Raw genomic sequence first — 15142 nt, forward strand, 5'->3', positions numbered from 1 at the left:
CTTCAGACACAAATGAAGATATTTTAGCTGAAATCTGATGGCTCTGAAAGGCCGCCATTGGCTCAATGCACTTTACACTCTCAAGACCCTTAAAAGACGTCGTTATTAAGTCCATCTCACTACAGCGGCTCTACAATAACTTTATGGAGTGACGAGAATAGTTTTGTGCGCAAACAAACCCTAAATAACGACTTATATAGTGATGACGATTTCAAAACACGGCATCATGAAGCTTCGAAGCGTTATGAATCAGTGAGTCGAATCATGATTCGGATCGCGTGTCAAACCGCCAAACTGCTGAAATTTGGCGATCCAAACTGCTGAATCGACTCACTGATTCATAACGCTTCGAACCGCTGAATTGACTCACTGATTCATAACGCTTCGAACCGCTGAATCGACTCACTGACTCATAACGCTTCGAAGCTTCATGATGCCGTGTTTTGAAATCGTCATCACTATATAAGTCTTTATTTAGGGTTTTTTTGCGCACAAAAACTATTCTCGCCGCTTTATAAAGTTATTGTAGAGCCACTGTAGTGAGATGGACTTTGTAACGACATCTTTAGTGTCTTTTAAGGGTCTTGAGAGTGTAAAGTGCATTGTGCCAATGGAGGCCTTTCAGAGCCATCAGATTTCAACTATAATTATTATCTTAATTTGTGTTCTGAAGATGAACGGAGGTCTTACGGGTGTCGAACGACATGAGGGTCAGTAATTAATGACAGAATTTTCATTTTTGGGTGAACTAACCCTTTAAAGCTGTGGCTGAAGTCAGTTGTAGTTCCTTCAGTGATGTTGCTTGTTAACATCAGGTGTTCATCATTAATGTGAAATTGTCTCTTATATATTCACTTCATTACTTGACTGCAATGTATATCTTCTTTTAGTGAACTCGAGTACTCATAACTATTGGTTCTTAAACTTCAATGAATTAAGGTAATCTGTGTCCTCAAATGAAATGAATTATTTTGCAGGGTTTTATGGTGCATGAGTTCATCTCATGTGTCACTGTTTTTCCATTGGTGGAGGATTAAACGCACAGCTGGGGTTTAATCATTTCGACACATCCCCATGAGATTGAGTTCCATTAACATGTTGGTCTGCCCAGATGCAATCTCCTCAGATGAATAACTGCAGCCTGACCTCTGATACAGCCGGAGGTATTTAAAACCTTCTACCAGTAAATGACGCAAGATAAAAGACGCTGGCGGAAGGATAAAACCATCCTTTCATTTTCCATTCCAGAGCTGAAAGCCTCCCGGAGCACAGCCCAACTGTTTATTTTACTGGGAAACGCTCTTGAGGGTTGAAGGGAGACGTTTAACGAGGTCAGACACAGAATTCATTATCAATCGCAGACTCAGTTCACAATATGATTCAGAAAAATATACTTCTGTCATCATTTACTAACAGGATTTTTTTTTCCTTCTAAAAATGTCTTGAAATCTTAATGTCTCTATAACACATGGGGTAAAGTGTGTCACTCACAGGCCTCAGTAATGAGTCTCAGGAAGTGCTGTTTACACACACACAAGCGTGACGAGCATGAGGAAAGGTCAGGGGTTCGGGTACAACACGCTTCAGTGTGACTTTGACTGCATGTTTGCTTGTTTGCTGACCCAAATGACTGGATGTTTACCAAAAAAGTTTTTTTTTAAAGTTGAACAGAGCCTGAGATACATGAGAGATGCCAGTGTCTGTACCTTATTTCTGTCCTGGACAACAAGGACTTTCCTGTTGGATTCATCCACAACAGCACCTTTAAACAAACACAAGAGATTCACGATCACACACACATGAAGATGGGAAAAAGAACAGACATAAACAACTGAGAGGGACTGAGGTCTGTGTGTGTGTGTGTGAGTGTGAGTGTGTGTGAGAGAGTGAGTGTGTGAGAGAGTGAGTGTGTGAGAGAGTGAGTGTGTGTGTGAGAGTGCTTGCGAGTGTGAGTGAGTGAGTGTGTGTGTGTGTGTGTCAGAGAGTGTGAATGAGTGTGTGTGTGTGTCAGAGAGTGTGAGTGAGTGTGTGTGTGAGTGAGTGTGTGTGAGAGAGTGTATGTGAGTGTGTGTGTAGGAGTGTGTGTGTGAGAGTGTGTGAGAGGTTTTGTGTGTATGTGAGTGTGATTGAGTGTGTGTGTGTATGAGAGAGTGTATGTGAGAGAGTTTCTGCGTGTGTGTGAGTGAGTGAGAGTGTGTGATTGAGTGTGTGTGTGTGAGAGAGAGTGTGTGTGTGTGTGTGTATGTGTGAGAGAGAGAGTTTCTGCATGTGTGAGTGTATGTGAGTGAGAGTGTGTGATTAAGTGTGTGTGAGAGAGAGAGTGTGTGTGTGTGTGTGTGTGAGAAAGAGTTTCTGCGTGAGTGAGAGTGTGTATGTGAGTGAGAGTGTGTGATTAAGTGTGTGTGTGTGTGTGAGAGAGAGAGTGTGTGTGTGTGTGTGTGTGTGTGTGTGTGAAAGAGTTTCTGAGTGTGTATGTGAGTGTGAGTGAGTGAGAGTGTGTGATTAAGTGTGTGTGATTGAATGTGTGAGTGCGAGAGAGTCTCTGTATAAAGTTGAGCTGTTTGTTCACTACCAGAGCCATAAAAGCCTGACACATCAAATATGACACACAACAAAAACACATACGCAACTTTTTTTTTTTTTAAAGATTAAAAAAAACACTTTTTTTCTAAAGTTTTGTGAACAACAAAAAAAACTAGATTTGTCTGACTATTATTTCAGGCTTTACAGGCTTAACGTTTTTTTCTCATAGATATTGTAATATTGTTTTACTAATAAATCCAAAGGCTCTGTATTAATATGTCTATATTTCTTCAGATTGCGAGCTGCTATTGGTGCTGTTTAAGAATTAATATCGCTACGGTCTAAATAAACACACAGAGTTGGTCTGGAAATCACACAGAACGGAAATGTGCTCTTATTCACTGCTAGAATATTCCAGATGCGGGATTTCACCTTCATGGCATTCGGCTTTAATCAAACACAGCACACACACACACACACACACACACACACACACACACACACACACACACACACACACACACACACACACACACATCCTGAATCCCAGCGCTGCCAGATGGAGCTCACGCTGTTGCCCGGGCATCTTTCCGGGCATGTTCAAACATGCCTGTGTCCAGCAGTGTGTGTGTGTGTGTGTGTGTGTGTGTGAGAGCGCTCGGGCTGAACAGCGCCACCTGCTGGACCTAAAGACACACTACACCATAGCTCTGCAGTTCTCATGTCTCTGAAACTCATCCTCTTACCCATAGTTGCCAGGGTCGCTGTTTTCCCGCACAATTGGGCTATTTTAAAAAAGGAGTATAATCACGGGAATAATCACAGAGTTGCGGGTTGCAGTTTTTTGGGCTACTTTTATAATGTACCGCGGCCTCAACAAAAAAAATTGCAGGCAAATGCTTTCTCTCTTTACTGCTGAAATCTATTCAGAAAGGTGGGGAAGAGAGCACAAATGTCTAAAAGAAAACAGCCCTGAGATTGTTTAGTTCTGTTACTGTATTTTATATATATATATATATACAGAACATACGCTATACCAGTCAAAAGTTTGGAAACTGTACTATTTTAATTGTTTTTAAAAAAGTCTCTTCTGCTCACCAAGGCTGCATTTATGTTATTAAAATACAAAAAAAAAGCTGTAATATTGTGAAATATTACTAAAATGTTAAGTAACTGTTTTCTATTTGAGTATATTTTAAAATGTAATATATTCCTGTGATCAATTTAAATTTAATAAAGATCAATTTATGATTAATTCAAAGAAATGAATACATTTATTCAGCAAGGATACATTAAATTAATCTAGTTGCAAAAGCTTTATATTTCAGATAAATGCTCTTCTTTTTTACTTTCTTTTCATGAAATAATCCTGAAAAAAAGGTGCACAACTGTTTTCAACATTGATAATAATCAGAACTGTTTCTTGAGCAGCAGATCGGCATATTAGAATGATTTCTGAAGTATCATGTGAATCACAGAAATAACTGTATTTCAAAATATATTCAAATAGAAAAAAAGTTAGCCTATTTTAAATTGTACAAATATTTCACAATGGTACTGTTTTTGCTGTATTTTGGATCAAATAAACGCAGCTTTGGTGAGCAGAAGAGACTTCTTTCAAAAACAATCAAAAATAGTACAGTCAGTTTCTAAACTTAATAATTTCAGTTACTCTCCAAATTAATGTATAAACAATTTAAAGACAGTATATTTTAAATATGTGTTGTATTGTCATATTTTTATGAATGAAGGCCAGTATCACTGATGTCTCTATGAAACATTAATGACGTTACATTACAGTATAACTGAAAGCTATATCAATCTCAACATTTATTAGGCTTTAAAAAACAACTTTTAATTTAAGTGAACTTAAAACAATCTTTACATAAACCCAAAATAATAAATGTTATATTTACCCATGGCCTTCCCTGTTATACATATACAGAAATGTAATAGTTATCTTTCTTAACTGCATAAATAATAAATGAAATATAGATTAATCATCATTAAAGCTACACTTTTCTCTGTTGCCGTTGTTCTTTGATGAACATTAATGACATCATCATCAGTGCTACTGTCACTTTAAGATCAGCCGCGGATCTCACGCGCTGCCCCGCGCATCTCATTTCCTCACAACTCTTTAAGTTCATTTAAGACGTTATTTAACTAATTTAAGATCCTAATATGAGAATACTCAAAATCCTCTGTGTTATTGTTTGTTCAAGAGCAAAAGAGAACTCGATGTGAGCAGGAAACTGACGCGAGTCTTTCTATGCGTCGAGTGTGTGTGTGTGTCCCTTGATTAGCTGACATGAGACACATCCACACAGACAGGACACTGACACACACACACACACACACACACACACACACACACAGGACATTGGCATACAGCGCGTTCTCTTGTGTCTTGTCAGGCTTGGAAGCATTAACATGAATAAGAGCGTGATGATAATGTAACGCTAAGCAAAAAATGGATATAAAAACGGACGCTGCGTTATTTGCGTTAAATATTTTAATTGCGTTAAGCTGAAAAAATTAATCGCCCGCGTTAACGCGTTAATTTGCCCAGCCCTAATATATATATATATACATGGGCGTCGGAACCATTATATGTGGGCGGGACAAGACCCACCCACTTTTTACGATCAGTGATATTGGACCCACTCACTTTTATCGTCTCTAATCCAGCACATGTCTGTTTACCGACCCCTAATCGATAAACACTTATTATTAAACACATGTTAGACACTTTATATCCACTTTCCTAATATTTTCTTCATTATTATTGAAAATAAATGCCTTTCCGATCTGATATGTGATTGGAAAAGGGAGTAAAGTGAGTTCAGCAACAGGCGGATTTGAACCGCGGGTCGATTTGCGTCAAAACTTAATGCCATGTGTCTTACCACTACACTATAGCCACTGTCCAAGACAAGGTGATTTCCGTAATCTTGTCTTGTCCAACCAGACGTTTAGCAAACAAGGCGATATATTTGTATTTAATGTAAAGGGCATCTACTACAGTCAAAATTTTCTGAGAGAGGACCCACCCACATTTTTTTTGCTTCTGACGCCCATGTATATATATTAGGGGTGTAACGGTACACGTATTTCTACCGAACCGTTTCGGTACAGGGCTTTCGGTTCGGTGTGTGTGTACCGAATGGTTATGAATGCAATCTTTAACAGTTCACAGTCGGCTTGTTTAAAGCGCGGAACACACTTCAATCCGAGTTCCCACACGAACATACTGAGTCCATTCAGTCCATTTTATCAAGAAATTCAAACGATAAATGCAGTTTTGACGCTCTTTAATGTGACATGACTGATAGACGCGTATCAGTTCAACTTCTAGCAGCAGCGCGAGTGAACGCTATCATCTCTTCCTAAAGAATAAACATAAATTAATATCTTAAGGTATGTTGAGGATACATTTCAACTTACTGAAACGTATCATATGTTGTGTAATCGCTCCATCGGTGTTTCAACCGCGGAAAGACAATAAAACAGCTTGTAAACAATGTCGTGTAGAATCACGTTTACCTCAGAAGTCATTTAGAGTCCACAGCTGTTAGTTCACTAGAGAGATTAACTCTTTCACTGAATACATGCACTATATTAGCCTATATATTCGTTATATTAGCCTATATATAATCATTATATACTACTTAGCCTGTTAGTGATGTCTTGTTTATTTAATGTATGTTTAAATAAACCTGTCATGAAAATTACAGCCACTAAATGATTATATTTCAAAAACAAATTGGAGAAAAAATAGTAATACTTAGATTTAGAAGTTAATGCAAAAACTGCCTTATGTGAAGCTAATGAGTGTTGATTATTATATCTAAAAATAAATAGCAACTGAATTTAGGCTAATAGTTTGGGCTCTGTTGTTAATCTTTAATAGCAATATGCAAGTAAGGCTCCCTATATAGTTTACAGCATTATCTTTAAGAAACTTTTAGTTATAACTGAATTAATTTAAGGACAGACACAATTTTTTTTCATTAAACCACTGTTGAATAAAATTAATAAAAAGCAATTTTGTAAAACTGCTGTACCGAATTCGTACCGAACCGTGACTTCAAAACCGAGGTACGTACCGAACCGTCAGTTTTGTGTAGCGTTACACCCCTAATAGATAGATAGATAGTATATCTAATATATATATAACGTTTATTTTTAGGCCCTTTGGAAAACTGGAAAATTGGGCTAGTTTTCATTCCATTTGGGCGGGTTTTGAGCTGTCATTGGGCTAGAAAAATTTCTGGGACCTTACCAGCGACTCCTACTTGATGTGTGGCGAAGGCAGGCGTCCGGTCTTCCCCGCTCGCGGCCCACAGGCTGAGGACACACACGTCTCCGCGCGCGTGATGGAAGCTGAAGCCGTGATGAGCCGCCGCGGCCGCGAGTCTGCTGAGAGAGATCGGGACATGGAGCCACACGGCGACCCGGCGCTCCGAACGCCACTGATGCAGAGACCCTAACACACACACACACACACACACACACACACACACACACACACACACACACACACACACACACACACACACACACACACACACACACAGTATAAATATATTATATATATATAGGGTACAACAGGGCTAAAGGCACGCCTTAAAGCTACACTGTGTAACTTTTTTAGTTTATTCTTAGCTAAAAACACTTAGTTCTTTCAAAAATATATGTGCTCATTAATGTATATTTACTTCTTTCAAGTAATAAAGTATTCTCGTAAGTTTATAATATGCCATTGTAAACACATACGGGTGAGGGTTCGAATGCCGGTCGCCATGTTGATCCTCCATCTTGAAAGTACATTAGCCAAAGAGGGACATTCCCGTAAATTCAAGCTTTGCCTTTGGCGTTTTAACACTCGATGGCACCGTGACGAATGTGGACGAGGTGGAACTGGAAGCCATGTTAATCTTGGACTAAATCGGCCACCGTAGAGTTAAAACCAAATCGGAATTGAGAGGAACAGAAACTAATATTCACTGGATGGTCTTTAGGGCTGTCACTTTTGTAAAAAAATCCTGTTCGATTTTTGAGACACAAGTGTTCATTGAATCGATTCTAAAATCGATTTTAAATGACGTCTTCATTTTCAACGCTAAATATAGCCTACGCCAATCCACGGACAACTAACGGGCATTAGGATGAAAGTAAAGAGGGCGCTTGAGACGCACAGGTCAGCAATATTTCTGATGATTTATTTTGTGCACAATGACAAACAGAAGTGCAACATTCTGGGAAAAAAACATTAAGCAGAGTCGACTGCCATAACGTCAAAGAAAAACCTTAGCTACAGGCTTTATGGCTGTGTTTACCATTATAAATTCCACAACAACAACAAAATTGTAGCCCATGAAAAGAGGTTGAAAATAAAGCTTAAAAAATTACTAGCCTACACTGAATGTGAAGTTCGTGTGGATAATAATTTAACGTAAATCAACCGTTCAAAATGAAACTTTGAATGAACTTAGCTTGCGAACAGGCCATGTGTTTTTTTTAATTGAACGTAACCGACACTTAAGCTATGCGGGCGTTACTGATGAAACGTGCAAATAAGGCTCTATTACAAATTATTGGACAGGAAAACAAGTCTATCAACATTTTCGGGGTCCAGAGCAGAGCGTTTTTTATTCACTATATGTCCAGCTGTTGAGAAGACGCGCTGCGACCGCACTGATGCAGGGACACTCAGGTACTTCATTGACAGCTGCGCAAGGTGGGCGTATTTCAACTGCCAATCTTCCACCACAAAAGCGGGTCGCTGTCAGCTGGCAAAGGTGGTTCCTTTTCATAAATCAACATCTCCTGTAAGAGGTCGCTTTCGACGTCATTCACTCTTTCGTAGCCCCTTGTGTAGACGTCACCAAACAGATCCCGCATTGCTGTTAAGGCCGTCTTTCCCCTGTTTGATTTCGAGCTGCATGGCTCCGCCTCCACGGGTCCTTTTTTATTTGTTTAATTCGTTCAAAAATAATAGTGTACATATTTGGTTAAAATCGGTTCCCTATTTTCGTTTTCGAAACTTGTGTTGGTTGGTCCGATCGATTGTGCAATCGATTTTCGAACGTAAAGTGACAGCCCTAATGGTCATATACAAGTTCACCACTAGATGGAGGAAAATATCACACAGTGTAGCTTTAAAGGATTAGTACTTTTAAATAAACTTTTGCTGATGATTTACTCACCCCCATGTCACCCAAGATGTCCATGTCTTTATTTCTGCAGTCGAAAAGAAATGAAGGTTTTGGATGAAAACAGTCCAGGGTTTTTCTCCATATAATGGACTTCAATGGGCTCCAAACGGTTCAAATGACAGTTTCAGTGCAGCTTTAAAAGGGCTTTAAACGACACCAGATGATGAATAAGGGTCTGATCTAGACAAACCATCAGTTTCTGAGAGAAACCCAGCAGTATTTATGATATTATTTTACCTCTTATCAGACGCGCGTGATCATCTCTGAGCTCCGCCATAACTTCCGCTGAGTGAGGTCAAAATACGATTGTTGTCATAGATATATACATCGTAGATGCCTCATTCTACTGATCCGTGCGGTCGCTAATGAGGCATCTACGTATACATCTATGGCCACGCTCGTATTTTGACCTCACTCAGCGGAAGTTATGGAGGAGCTCAGAGATGATCACGCTCGTCTGATAAGAGGTAAAATAATATCATAAATACTGCTGGGTTTCTCTCAGAAACTGATGGTTTGTCTAGATCAGACCCTTATTCATCATCTGGTGTCGTTAAAGGTCCTGTTCCTTGTGATCCCATTTTTGAAACTTTAGTTAGTGTGTAATGTTGCTGTTAGAGCATAAATAATACCTGTAAAATGATAAAGCTCAAAGTTCAATGCCAAGCGAGATATTTTATTTGACAGAAGTTCACTTTCAAAGCCTACAGCGAACGGCTGGTTTGGACTACATCCTGGTACTTCCTGCTTTAATTACGTCAGTAGAACAGTTTGTCGACTAACCTCCGCCCACAAGAATACGCGAAAAAGGGGGCGTGGTCTTGTTGCTCCCGCGTGGATAAGAGGAAGTGTTGCGTTCGGTTCGGTTGCGTTTGTCGCCATCAGACGCTGTTATTTTCATCCCGGAGTCAAATCACCTTAGTTTGGCTTTCAGGGGCTGTAGTTTGAGCGCGTTCATCTCCCCGTTATGGTAAGAGGCGTGACCTTTCCGGGCAACGTATCCTAAGCTGCTGTCCAATCACAACACGGGAACCGCTGGCCCAATCAGAACTCGTTACGTATTTCTGAAGGACTTCATAGAACGAGGAAATTCTCAGGCCGTTTTGAGGACAGTGAAAACAGCGGAATACAGATCAGTAAATTGTGTGAAAAATACTGTGTTTTTTTACACATGAAACATGAACACATGTTATATTGCACACTGTAAACACAATCAAAGCTTAAAAAAAACACGAAAAACGGGACCTTTAAAGCCTTTTAAAGCTGCACTGAATCCATTGAAGTCCATTATATGGAGAAAAACCCTGGACTGTTTTCATCCAAAACCTTCATTTCTTTTCGCCTGCAGAAATAAAGACATGGACATCTCGGATGAGAAAATGATCAGCAAAAGTTTATTTAAAAGTGAACTAATCCTTTAAGAAAAATGCGCTTTCCATTACTCCCATTTATATGTTTGTGTTGAACATTTATGTATAAGGTGACCATATTTCTGAAATGGAAACCGGGGACATTTCCTATTTGAGTGGTCAAAATACCACTAAAATCTAATTTGTTATTATATTTTAATTAAAAAACAGGGACAATACATTTTGTAATATATTTGTTGTTGTGGGCTCCCTATATTATTATTAACATTAATAATTATTATGATTTAGTTTGATTATTAGGATTTTTGGTCTGGATTTAATACATTTCAACGCACCCGCAAAAACACATTATAAAAAGAAAATAAATAAATATCAGATATAAAACTATTTACAAATATTTTAACATTTTATAATTGTATTTAATATTTTCACAAGTTTAAACTGTATAAATTATTATTATTATTTTTTTACTTCAAATGTTTTGTTACGTGTTTGCTTGAAAATAACTCTTACTATCTTTAATTGGTCTTGTTATTTTGCATTTTAGGCTTATTTTAAGCATGTGTGTAAGTATGACAGAACACCCAAAGCCGGAAAATGGGGACGTCTGGTCATCCTATTTATGGAGCAACAGATTTTGTGTGAAAATAAATCATAAAAGTGGTTTATTTTGTTAAAAATCTTATGAATGTATCACAGTATTGACACAAATAATGTTTTTTAATAATGTCTAGTTAATACTTGTTCAAAACAATCCCTTTAGCAAAGTTTGAACCACTTTCTGATTATTTCGAATATTATAATAAAATAATTCATTTTTGTTCAATAAATATGCTGTCATTAAAATATATGTTAACATAGAAATATATTTAAAAAATATAAAAACAAAATCATTAAAAAAAATTAAGATTATGAAAGGAGATCCCATACAAATGTAATATAGATTAAAAAAAATATTTTATTACATGATATGATTAATATAATAATTTAAATATGATGGTTTCATTATGAATATGGTGATCATCTCTAATATATTTATTTATATTATTATATTAATCAATCTGAATTACATATTCTTCCATTTTTAAACAACTGTTGCTTTAATTACCATGAACAAAAATCAGAACTTTGTCTTAAAATATATTCAATAATTTTAGCGTTTCTTGTTTGCTACTTAAATCTACAACATTTAAAAAAGCATCAAATCGCGATCGTGAATAAAATCAAAGGAGCCTTTAGCCCCGTTGTACCCTATACACCAATCAGGCATAACATTATAACACTGATGATCTGTTAGTGGGTGGGATATATTAGGCAGCAAGTGAACATTTTGTCCTCAGAGTTGATGTGTTAGAAGCAGGAGAAATGGACAAGCGTGAGGATTTGAGTGAGTTTGACAAAGGCCAGATTGTGACGGGTCAGAGCATCTCCAAAACTGCAGCAACACAGGATCATGGGCCCAAAGCACCAACAGTGGCCCGTGAGCATCAGAACTGGACCACGGAGCGATGGAAGAAGCTGGCCTGGGGCCCGTTCTTCGTACCTCGCTAACTCAGTTAGCTGGATTTGATTGTTGACGATTTGACATGATCTCGGATTGTTTGGTTCTTCGAAGCTCATCCTGGACTTGCTGTCATAGTAACAGGTCCGTAAGCTTAAACCTACTCGGGTCGGGAGCGGCTTATTTCATGTAAACAGGATTAGATTGCATCTTGAGGTGATACTTAAAATCTGTCCCAGCCACTGCTACTTTATTACAAGAGTTCATTACTGAACCAGGGGCAATAATAATAATTTTAAATAATAATAGAAAAATTTTATATTGTATATGTACATGAGAATGTATAATGTTGTGTATAATAGGCTACTATAGACACAGCCACTTGATTGAGCGATTTATTTGTGATGGAATAATTACTTTATATAATTTTGTTTTTATTGGTTTACACACATGTTGTACAGTTACTCTGAGCCGTGCATTAAGTGATCACGGATATTATGGGATGGCTTGATGCAGCGCAAGAGAGGATAATTTTATCTTGACCCATAAGAAACTGTCACGTTACAAATCTGCTTCAAATTAAATTAAAAATTAAATTACAACATTGAAATAAAAATGTAAAGGGTGTACAAATACTGTATAAAATCGTGAATATAAATAATTGGTAATCATGTTTAAAAAAAAAAAAAACATTTATCATTTATCTATTATAACTGTTATGTTGGTTTGGTAGTTTGGCTGTTTCCTTATAAAGGTTCAGAAATTCGTGGGTTTTTTTTGTGTAATTTGTCAAGTTTTTTGCCAGGTGGCTTTTTAATTATATGATGTCATTACGTTGCTGTCTTGACGCCAGCCAATCGCTGCATTGCTAATCGTGGTTTCGAGTATCGATGCATCTGCCCTCTTCAGGGAAAAAAAGAACGCTCAGTAATCTTAGATCATTTAATCCAGATATTTTAATCCAATCCGCAAATTCGTTTGAAGAACCAAATTAGCCAGAGATCAGTTATCACGATTAAAAGATCTGGGATCTGTCAAATCATCTTAGATGTATTAAGCGAGGTACGAAGAACGGGCCCCTGGTCTGATGATCACGTGTTCTTTTCCACCCACTAACAGATGATGAAGAGATAATCAGTGTTATTCACTTCACCGGTCATAATGTTATGCCTGATCATAATGAATATTGTATTTTTTTTATTTAATCCTGTGCATAAGTATTTGGAAAAATATTAGGGGAAAACAATCTTTCAGTTAGACATTTTTCACTCAACTTTATGACACTTTATAACTGAATGTAAATTTTTTTAAATAAAATAAAATGTGTGTGAGTGAGAGAGTGTGTGAGAGAGTGTGAGTGAGAGTGTGTGTGTGTGTGTGTGTGTGTGTGAGTGAGTGAGTGTGTGTGAGAGAGTGTGTCTGTGAGTGTGTGTGAGAGAGTGTGAGTGAGTGTGTGTGAGAGAGTGTGTGTGAGTGAGTGTGAGTGTGTGTGTGTGAGAGAGTGTGAGTGAGTGAGTGTGAGTGAGTGTGTGTGAGAGAGTGTGTGTGAGTGAGTGTGAGTGTGTGTGTGTGTGAGAGAGTGAGTGTGTGTGTGTGAGTGAGTGTGAGTGAGTGTGTGTGTGTGAGAGAGTGTGTGTGAGTGAGTGTGAGTGAGTGTGTGTGAGTGAGTGTGAGTGTGTGTGTGTGTGTGAGTGTGTGTGTGTGAGAGAGTGAGTGTGTGTGTGTGTGTGTGTGTGTGTGTGTGTGTGTGAGTGTGTGTGAGAGAGTGTGAGTGAGTGTGAGTGTGTGTGTGTGAGAGAGTGAGTGTGTGTGAGAGAGAGTGTGTGTGTGTGTGTGAGAGAGTGTGTGAGTGAGTGTGAGAGTGTGTGTGTGTGTGAGTGAGAGAGTGAGAGAGTGTGTGTGTGTGTGTGTGAGTGAGTGTGTGAGTGAGAGAGAGTGTGTGAGTGTGTGTGTGTGTGTGTGAGTGTGAGAGAGTGTGTGTGAGTGAGTGTGTGAGTGAGTGTGAGAGTGTGTGTGTGTGAGTAAGAGAGTGAGAGAGTGTGTGTGAGTGAGTGTGTGTGTGAGTGAGAGTGTGTGTGAGAGAGTGTGTGTGAGTGAGTGTGAGAGTGTGTGTGTGTGTGTGTGTGTGTGTGAGAGAGAGTGTGTGTGTGAGTGTGTGTGAGTGAGTGTGAGAGTGTGTGTGTGTGTGTGTGTGTGTGTGAGAGAGAGAGAGAGTGTGTGAGAGAGTGTGTGTGTGTGTGTGTGTGTGTGTGTGTGTGTGTGTGTGTGTGTGTGTGTGTGTGTGTGTGAGAGAGTGTGTGTGAGTGAGTGTGTGTGTGAGAGTGTGTGTGTGTATATAAATAATAAAAAACTTGACTAACAGTTACATAATAACACAATGTCATTTACAGACGTCACACTATACCCCTGCATGACTTCGTTAGTGTTTTATAATGTTATGAATCTGATGATTCTGCACTTCTGACCCCTCAGCAGCTCCGCGAACTCTTCCTCGCTGATGTCCGGCGGAAAGTCTCGCACCGTCACGCCGCCGAACCGATCCACGGTCCCGGAGAGCAGAGGCCGGGAGAGCCGCTCCTGACAACCGGAGCCGAACCGAACCGAACCGGCGGAGGCACACCCCCTGAACACAGAGGAGAACCGGCAGAGCACGGAAGAAACCCGGCAGAACCCGCGCGACATGACCCAACACACCATGACAACAAAACAACCTCCAACAGCCGCACGCGTGCCGTAATGACGCTATCACCGGCGCGTGTGAAAACAATCCATACATTCGCTTCTTTAAAGCGACAGTACATTCATAAATACATTAATTTTAATCTGATATTTAATTTGTAACACTTTGGCTTTATGGACTTTGGTAGTACCGTGGTAGACATAAGCAAACACACAAGCTATTTGCGTCGAAAAAAGTGTATTGTGTAATGGTACGATTTTTAAGGCCTGTGTATTTTGTGTTTTACGGTAGTTAACGAGGAGGAGGCGCTGAACTCTGACATCGGGAAGTTTATGTTCACATGTGGACGGTGTTTGTGTGTGTGTGTGTGTTTAACACACATCTAATAACAGATCAGACATCATGTCATCAAGCAAGAAAGGCAAAGGGAAAAAGAGAGCGAGTGAAGGAGAAGGAGACAGATCCGGGTCTATCTGTGAAGAACCGGACTCATGTGCCCCGAGCGGCGGATTAACGGTCACAGACTTCACGGAGAGAGGTAACGGGAGCGCGCGACACCAGGGGCGCGCAGGGGCTTCATTCATTAGTTAGGATACATTTATAAAATATGATAAACGTCGACAATCAGGGCTTGAATCTGTACTGGTTTGATGGGCGGGTATTTTTTAATAAACACTCGCGTGTTTAAAGCTGCACTGATTTTACTATTATTAGTTTATTTGTTTTAAAAGCTGCTTTATTTTTCATGGAGTGGGTCGCCCACTCATGGTTGACGCCATTTTGACATCACGTGATCATAACAAAAATAATCCCACGAATAATAATTAATCGTAAAAAATACTTTTTT

At 39.0% G+C, this 15142-nt stretch overlaps 2 protein-coding genes across 3 annotated transcripts in view; one reads left to right on the forward strand and one right to left on the reverse strand.

Annotated features, from left to right (window-relative positions):
* Positions 1 to 14344, reverse strand: part of nudt6 (nudix (nucleoside diphosphate linked moiety X)-type motif 6) — a 24330-nt gene extending 9986 nt beyond the window's left edge. The window contains exons 1-3 of the mRNA XM_079839011.1: positions 14081 to 14344; positions 6809 to 7012; positions 1707 to 1762 (exon numbers count right to left, since the gene is read on the reverse strand). Coding sequence (XP_079695137.1) covers positions 1707 to 1762; positions 6809 to 7012; positions 14081 to 14312 — 492 coding nt within the window. The 5' untranslated portion in view covers positions 14313 to 14344. The remainder of the gene's footprint in view (positions 1 to 1706; positions 1763 to 6808; positions 7013 to 14080) is intronic.
* afg2a (AFG2 AAA ATPase homolog A) overlaps positions 14237 to 15142 on the forward strand; it is a 142866-nt gene continuing 141960 nt past the window's right edge. The window contains exon 1 of one of the 2 annotated variants that reach the window (XM_079839009.1): positions 14237 to 14833. In XM_079839009.1, the coding sequence (XP_079695135.1) occupies positions 14698 to 14833 (136 nt within the window). In that variant the 5' untranslated portion in view covers positions 14237 to 14697. The remainder of the gene's footprint in view (positions 14834 to 15142) is intronic. The other variant, XM_079839010.1, reaches the window with a different exon arrangement.

Source organism: Gobio gobio (genome assembly GCF_949357685.1).
Source record: "Gobio gobio genome assembly, chromosome: 16".
NCBI classification, from domain to species: domain Eukaryota; kingdom Metazoa; phylum Chordata; class Actinopteri; order Cypriniformes; family Gobionidae; genus Gobio; species Gobio gobio.